This window comes from Triticum dicoccoides, chromosome 4A (genome assembly GCF_002162155.2).
Source record: "Triticum dicoccoides isolate Atlit2015 ecotype Zavitan chromosome 4A, WEW_v2.0, whole genome shotgun sequence".
Lineage (NCBI taxonomy): Eukaryota > Viridiplantae > Streptophyta > Magnoliopsida > Poales > Poaceae > Triticum > Triticum dicoccoides.
Genome location: NC_041386.1, coordinates 733,030,067 through 733,038,215, shown reverse-complemented (window position 1 = coordinate 733,038,215; position 8,149 = coordinate 733,030,067). Strand labels below are relative to the sequence as shown.

Here is an 8,149-nt window from a genome sequence, read left to right as displayed (position 1 = left end):
TCTTCTTCTTCATCCTCCTCCTCCTCCTCTTCTTCTTCTTCTTCTTCTTCTTCTTCTTCTTCTTCTTCTTCTTCTTCTTCTTCTTCTTCTTCTTCTTCTTCTTCTTCTTCTTCTTCTTCTTCTTCTTCTTCTTCTTCTTCTTCTTCTTCTTCTTCTTCTTCTTCTTCTTCTTCTTCTTCTTCTTCTTCTTCTTCTTCTTCTTCTTCTTCTTCTTCTTCTTCTTCTTCTTCTTCTTCTTCTTCTTCTTCTTCCTCTTTTCTTCTTCTTCTTCTTCTTCCTCCTCTTCCTCCTCTTCTTCCTCCTCTTCTTCCTCTTCTTCTGCTTCTTCTTCCTCTTTTTTATATATAGAGTTCAATGAAGACCAAATGCTTGTGATAGTTCGAAAAATAACATATTTAAATTGTGCATCTGAACGCAGAAAAAATACATTGATCAGTACCGCATTTCAGCCAAAACGCGCTACTGCTACACAGAAGTACATATAAAGAATACATTGATCATCAAAGATATTTTTGTATAGAATCTAAATCGTCAATAGGAATCTACCACCGATTTAAGAACCGACGAAGACTCCTATTGCAGCCACAGATCCTACACACAGAGTTCAATGAAGACCAAATGCTTGGGTTGGTTTGAGAAGTAACATACTTAAGGTGGTCAAATTCTTTTTAGGGGAGCAAGGTGGGACTAAAAATAGCGCCTGCCACAACCTATTTAGTACCGGTTCGTGGCACGAACCGGTACTAAAGATTCTCAAAGAACCGGTACTAAAGGTCACCTCCTGCCAAGTCATTTGAATCGGCACTAATGGGAGCATTAGTGCCGGCTCATATGCGAACCGGTACTAATGTTTCACATATTAGGTCCTTTTTCTACTAGTGTTAAGTCAAGCAAAATCCATACACCAAGAAGAAGTTGACATATATACATCAGAAAATACATATATGAAGTAGATAGAGGGGTAAATCTGAATATGTGTAGAGGTATGAGAATAATTTCTTTCCTTCGTGCTAAGATTTTAGCAATCATTTTTTCCTCTATTACACTATACTCCTCACGGGGTTTGGGAATGGTCATGTTTACAGTTTAGTATTCCCTCCGATCCTAAATATTTGTCTTTCTAGAGATTTCAACAAGTCACTATATACGGAGCAAAATGAGTGAATCTACACTCTGAAATATGTCTATATACATCCGTATTTGGTAATCCATTTCAAATCTCTAAAATGATATTTAGGAACGGAGGAAGTAGATATTTTTTGTATTAACGCTCTCTTTGAAATGCATACCTAGCAAGACATGCAATTTTCATTCTTGTATATACAATAATTCATGCACTAATATCTGCATTGTTGAGGGATTTTCATTTTAAATGGAGACAATTTTTTCACCTCATGTATTTGTTACCTCATCTGTTAATATAATAAATAACTTTGTTACATGGAAATGTGCTGACTTAACTAATAACTGGGCTAATACTCAAATAGGAGATGAAATAATAACAATATACTACTTAGACTCAAGGATCGTAGAATCATCTAGCAAGATATTTATAGGTAAAGCAACCACAAACACATATAAACATGCTATAATATTATCTCTAAATAAATGGGACAAATTACTCCACTGATGAATGCATTTGCTTTTGCAATTTTTTGTGCTTCTTTGGATTAAGACCAAGTCCATTTAAAAAAACATCCTAGACTATAATATGAAAAAAGCAACATAATTTCTAATAAAAATAGTATAATTTCTAATAAACGGCTAGTCGATTTATGAAGATATATAATTTGTGTATGTCAATAATGTTTCAATTTTTATATATTACTAATGCAGATATGTGGTGAGTATTTTTAAACATAATGTAAATATTAGTCATTTTTCAATAATAATAAGACATAATAAAATAAAAATATTTAGTATAAATATTTGATTATGAAGTAATATAAAATGGTTGTCTGGATATCCGAAGTTAATCCTTATCTGGTATAGGACATATTAATTATGTTATATTATCCTATGTATGTATCTTTATCAACTTCTCCTATGGCCCATGTAAAATATTTACTCAATCATGTAACTGAAGACATAAACTGCTACTTAGTTAACAAAATAACAGTTGACTTACATTTAACAAAGCCACAATTAGCTCTCTCATCCAGAGAAAAGAGTAAGGGTCCTGTCGACAATCACCATCCCGGCTCTCCCAGTACTCTCGCGTGGCTCTAACCCGGCCCGTATGGGCCTTAGCCCAACAATGTCGTCCGAGACCATACTGGTAGTAGACCCCATGCAACCTACACGGTGGTATGCGACCCGGACAACCAATGTAGTATGGGGAGGCAATGCAAAAATAATTGTGTTGTGAGGGATTAATCTTTGTATCTGCCGGCTACCGTCCAATCGCTAAGACTAGGATCACATGAGCTAGCTCATGTTAACGTTGAGAAACGAGATCAACAGTTTATGTGAGCATGCAAAAAACATAATCTGCCTCAATAATTAATAAGGAGAGGTTGCGTTTACTCCTAAGGGAACAAACACGTTATTATGTTATTCTCAAAAGAAGAAATTTACTCTGCATGTACCAGTGACTTCATGAGCCAATGTGAGAATAATGCAACACACATGGTGCATAATTAAAAAAATATATGCATGACACATTCCATATGTTGGTAATAGCTCTAATTAAATTTGATTGTGGAATGTGCATGGAATAAGTATTTGAATTGAACTTCGACAATGTGTTGCGGCTCGATCAATTTTGGGATGCATACTCTACATCCCAGTCGGATATTGTCATCAGATCGTGTGCACATGACGCATGGTCGCGTGGCCAATTGGATGGTGTTGAACTGGGGTCTGGGTTTATGGACCGAACCTTAGCACCTGAAATTCAATGTCAATATATATGATATAGCTTAAAAATATAATATCATCAGATTATGCACACACAACCGCATGGTCAATCGGATGGTGTGGAATCAAGGCTCCGCCCTGAGTTCTAGGCTTATCTCTATCTCTATATCTCTACCTAGTGATAAAAGCACGGAACACATAGTTCTCTGTCGCGCTGTTTTGCAGAAACCCTCCTATAGTTATTAGTTATTGGTAATTAAGCCACGGTAGAGTTTTAAGTCATAAACAGACAAAAACGTTCTGTTTCGTAGAAAGCCCCCTGTAGTTTTTCACAATTAACCCGCGGTACTGTTTTAAGTGACCCAGACAAAACATTTTTCATTATGCAAAAAGCCCCTGCAGTTTTTTAAACTTCAACCTGCAGTCCATATCATATGTTTTTAAAAAATAGTCATATCTTTTAAACTGTAACTCTGATTTTAACATATTATTTATGAAATTTGATTTAAAAAATTATAGAATCTGAATATTACGTTATTTTACCTGTTAAACATTTTTAAAATATTGTTTCCAGTGCAACTTTGATAAATAGTGCATGATCGGTATTTATTTCGTATCACTATAGATCTAGATAGAAAATGAACAACTGAACAAAACCAGACTGAAGACGAAAGAAATCATTTATAACCACATATGTATGCGACGACAAAACCTTATAGGGGTGAAGAAAGCAAATTTCTGATTTTATGACGAGAGAGAGATGCATTAGCATTGACACTCAAACGCATTGTGATTGCGTGGGCACTAATGTGATGTTGAAATAAAGAACATGGACCTATTGAGATCATGTTGAAACCACATCACCTGCCCGCTCTGCTGGGCGCCGCTCCTCCGGCCCTTCCTCCTACTGCTGCCGCTAGCAGCGTGGTGATTCCAATGGGTGTTGTTTGCATAATCCTGTGACTGCAGTAGGCGAATCCTGACTTTTGACCAGAGTGTTCTGAATTTGTCGCTTTCGGTTGGGTTTTTATGAAATAAACCCAGCCACAACATGGGCCAAGGAGGCCATGGCGGTGAGTTGTCGAATTATTTTCCAATCGACCCCTCCTTTGAAGAGATTATCACACTAACGTCTCCAGGGATGATGGGGATTACTTCCTTGTTCATGCTTGGGTTAATTTGGATTATTATTTTCGAGAAACTTCTGATATATTCATATTCAATCATGACAATACTACGAATATCAGAAATAATAAAAATTACATTCAAATTCATATAGACCACCTAGTGAGAACTAAAAGCACTATAACGAGCCGAAGGCGCGCCACCGTCATCGCCCCTCCCTCACCGGAGCCGGGCACACACTAGTAGAAAACAGGGTACTAGTCCCGGTTCCAGAGGCCTTTAGTCCCGGTTCTGGAACCGGGACAAAACAAATGGGACTAATACTAAAAACCTTTAGTCCCGGTTGGCTTACGAACCGGGACCAAAGGAGCTCCACGTGGCCGCTGTGGGGTGCCCAGGCAGGAGGACCTTTAGTCCCGCTTGGTAACACCAACCGGGACCAAAAGGCATCCACGCGTCCGCAGCTCGCAGGCGCTGGGATTTTTGTTTTTTTAAGGGGGGGGGAGGTTAGGGGATTTGGGGGGTTAATTTAGGGGTTTCATATTGTGTTAGCTAGCTAATAGAGAGAAGTGACCTCTCGTTCTCCGTGCTTGGTCGCGCTAGCTACTATATATAGAGAGAAATCGACGCTAGCTAGTTGGCAAATGAAGGAACCATTAATCATCATCATCATTATAATAACAAGTCATCATCATATATATAGGAACTAGATCATCGATCTAGCACAAAGGTAGCACATAACTCATCATCATGATAACACCTCATCATCATAGTCATATAAGAACTAGCTCATCATTCTAGAACAACGTAGCATGCCAATGAACCTTCCGTTTACCATTTTAGGATCCCCAATAGAAGCCCCTCACCATCCTAGTGAGCTCGTCACATACAGAAAAGGGTTGTTTAAACACGCCCATAATGTAAGTGGGTAATGCTTGCGACACATATTTGATGAGTGTCTTGACCAGGCTGAGCTTGGAACCCGTCTCCTCACTAAATAAGACGCTTTGTGAGGTTCATTTGCAAATTCTGGAATTGTCCTTTAGACATGCGGCCATCAGGAGTTGGAAGACCCAAATAATTTTCTTCAAAAATAAAACTAGAGACATTGAGAACCTCTCCAACTTCTTCTTGAACAGGAGCAGGACAAGAACTTCCAAAGCGAATGGAGCATTTATTAAAGTTCAGACTCTGTCTTGTAGCATTACTATACAGATCTAGCGCATGTTTAACCTTTTCAGCTTGAGCATGTGATGCTTCAAAAAATAACATAGTATCATCTGCAAACAAAAAGTGTGAAATACCCGGAGCTCTTCTACATATTTTGGTAGGAGTAATCTCACTGGTAGTCATGTTTTATTTAAGAATAGCAGAAAGACCATCAGCCACCAAGAGGAACAAAAAGGGAGAAAAAGGGTCCCCTTGCTGAAGACCACGCGACGGTGCAAATGAATCCAAGAGGGTTCCATTTAATTTGATAGAATACCTTACCGATGTGATACAAGACATAATCCAATCCACCCACCGACGAGAGAACCCGAGTTTTTGCATCACCTGCTTCAAGAACACCCAATCAACCCTGTCATATGCTTTGGACAAATCAAGCTTATACGCACAAAACACCTAGTTGGCTCATTTTCCTGTTTAATATGATGGATGCATTCATAGGCCACAAGAGCATTGTCTGTGATCCTCCTCCCAGGAATAAACGCACTCTGCTCCAGAGAAATATTGTCATCCAATAGTGGCCTCAAACAATTAACAAGGCATTTGGAAATAACCTTGTAAATGACATTGCATATACTAATGGGTATGTAATCAGTCAAACTAGTAGGATTAGAATTTTTAGGAATCGGGACAATGGAAGTAGAATTTACCCCTTCTACCATAACTTTAGTCCTAAAAAAAATCCTTGATTGAAAAAATCATGTTGTCCTTTAAAGTGCTCCAATTTCACCGACAAAATCTAGTAGGAAACCCATCCGGGCCAGGAACCTTCAAAGGACAAATCTGAATAATGCATGTGCAATTTCCTTGTCGCTGAAGACCGCACACAGCCTCTCATTATCCTCCTCAGACACCCTAGCTTCCAAAAGACCCAGGACAAGGGTAGCATCAAGTGACGGGTCTCCCGAAAAAATTCCTTGGTAGAAGAAACATCATAGCAAATAATAAAATCGTCGTAATTAGCAATCTCTACTACTTAAAAAGAACATAAGGTTCCCATTTCACCTTTTTTCTGACCACCCATTCGTCGAGCCTTCCTTATAAGAGAATAAATCAACTTGATTTACTTACCTTCTGAACCAGTTTCACTTTAGTTTACTTACCAAACTTCAGATCAAAATATAAGGTAATTCATGGGCAGAATTTGATGATCATTTATTTACACAACCGCATTATTATAGACAGGTAAATCAGAAGTTGGTGTACTAGAAGATTTATATCCCGTTGCAACGTACGGGCATTGTTCTAGTTCAAAAATAAAAATCATATCAAGCAATCAAATCAATTTATCTCTACTACTTAAAAAGAACATAAGGTTCCCATTTCACCTTTCTTCCGACCACCCATTCTTCCAACCTTTCTTATATGATAATAAATCAACTTAATTGGGGAACATTGGGTCAAAGTAGGACTAAGGGCCGAGTCGGGCCGGTAGCCGCTCCTTTCGGTCCCTGAGTTTGCCAACAAGACTCACCCCACCCCACCACCCAACTAATCATTAACCAGGCATTGATCTCGATCATCGACTCACAACCTTCATAATAATTAGGCAAGCGGTGCAGTTAGCCTGTGTTTGTCCACTGCAGTACTGCATCTCCGTCGCCATCCTGCAACCCCCATCCTGTAGCGTACTTCATCCGTTTCTTTTTAGTCTACATATAAAGTTTAGTCAAAGTCAAGTTTTGTATAGTTTGACTAACTTTATATTAAAAAATATCAACATTTACAATATGAAATCAACATTTTCATATGCACCACAAAATGTATTTTCGTATTATATAGTTTAAGTATTGTAGATGTTCATATTTTTTAATATAAATTTGGTTAAACTTTGTGTAGTTTGACTTTGATCAAAACTTATATGCGGAGTAAAAAGAAACGGAGGGAGTAGGACGCTCCTCTCCTTCCTCTGTCCAGCTCCTCCTTAATTATAGGCCGGCCGGAGGTAGCTTTCTGTGCCATGCGAGACCACTCCGCTTTCTCTAAATTGGGCTGCGAGACTGCCATCTTCTTCTTCGACGACGGTTGATATCAGCTAGATAATGGGGTTCCCGGCGCCGGTGTTCTCAGAGTGCGAGGTGCCCAGGTTGCTGCTCAACCTCCTCTTCCTGCTGGCCCGCCTCCGCCGAATCTCCTCCTGGCCGCTCCGCCTCGTCGGCGCCGGCGTCGACGACGACCTCAGCTTTGACCACCCCACTGCCTCCGGCATCACCGACCACCACCGCCATCACCAGGAGCAGTACGATGATTCTCAAGACCGCTGCCTCGAGGAGCTGGAGAAGCATTCTCCGGCAATGCGCTTCGACGCGCTCTCCGGCGCCCCAGACGAAAATCTGCTGCTGCCGGAGAGCTGCGCGGTGTGCCTCGGCGACTTCCACGGCGCCGCGCGCGTGCGTCGGCCGCGTGGGTGCCGGCACGTCATCCACTGCGCCTGCCTCGACCGCTGGGCCGCGCACGGCCACAGCACCTGCCCACTCTGCCGGGCGCCGTTCCTCCCGCCCTTCCTCCTGCCGCTGCCGCTGCCGCTCCCGGCGTCGTGATTCCCGCTGGGCGTTGTTTGCATAATCCGGTGACTGCAGCAGGCGAATCCTGAGGAGGGTGTTAGCTTTCGGTTTGGTTTGTCTGGAGACCACGGCGGTGAGCTGTCAAATTATTTCTCGATCGGCCCCTCCTTTGGAAAGATTCTCACAATAACATCCCCTTGGATGGGGATTAGGTTCCTTGTTCAAGCTTCGGTTAATTTGGATTTCATTCATGTAAAATCCCTTCACCAAGAACAAGAAGTGGAGATACACACACACACCAGGAAAGTAGATAGAGGGTGAATCTGAATATAGTAGGGGTACTTGAGAAGAGTTTTTTTCCCTTGTACTAGCTTCTAGTCTAACTTTCCTCTTGCTAAGATTTTAGCAATATTATGTCTTTTTTTCATCTTTCA

At 40.6% G+C, this 8,149-nt stretch overlaps 1 protein-coding gene across 1 annotated transcript; it reads left to right on the top strand.

The window, feature by feature from the left end:
* The first annotated feature begins 7,199 nt into the window (after window positions 1-7,199).
* Window positions 7,200-8,149, top strand: LOC119289936 (probable E3 ubiquitin-protein ligase XERICO). Its single transcript, XM_037569104.1, has one exon. The coding sequence runs from the start codon at window positions 7,254-7,256 to the stop codon at window positions 7,749-7,751; it is 498 nt and encodes a 165-aa protein (XP_037425001.1). The 5' UTR covers window positions 7,200-7,253; the 3' UTR covers window positions 7,752-8,149.

Excerpts from the sequence above, each read along its gene's own strand:
- LOC119289936 (XM_037569104.1), top strand. The coding sequence starts at position 7,254 with ATGGGGTTCCCGGCGCCGGTGTTCTCAGAGTGCGAGGTGCCCAGGTTG.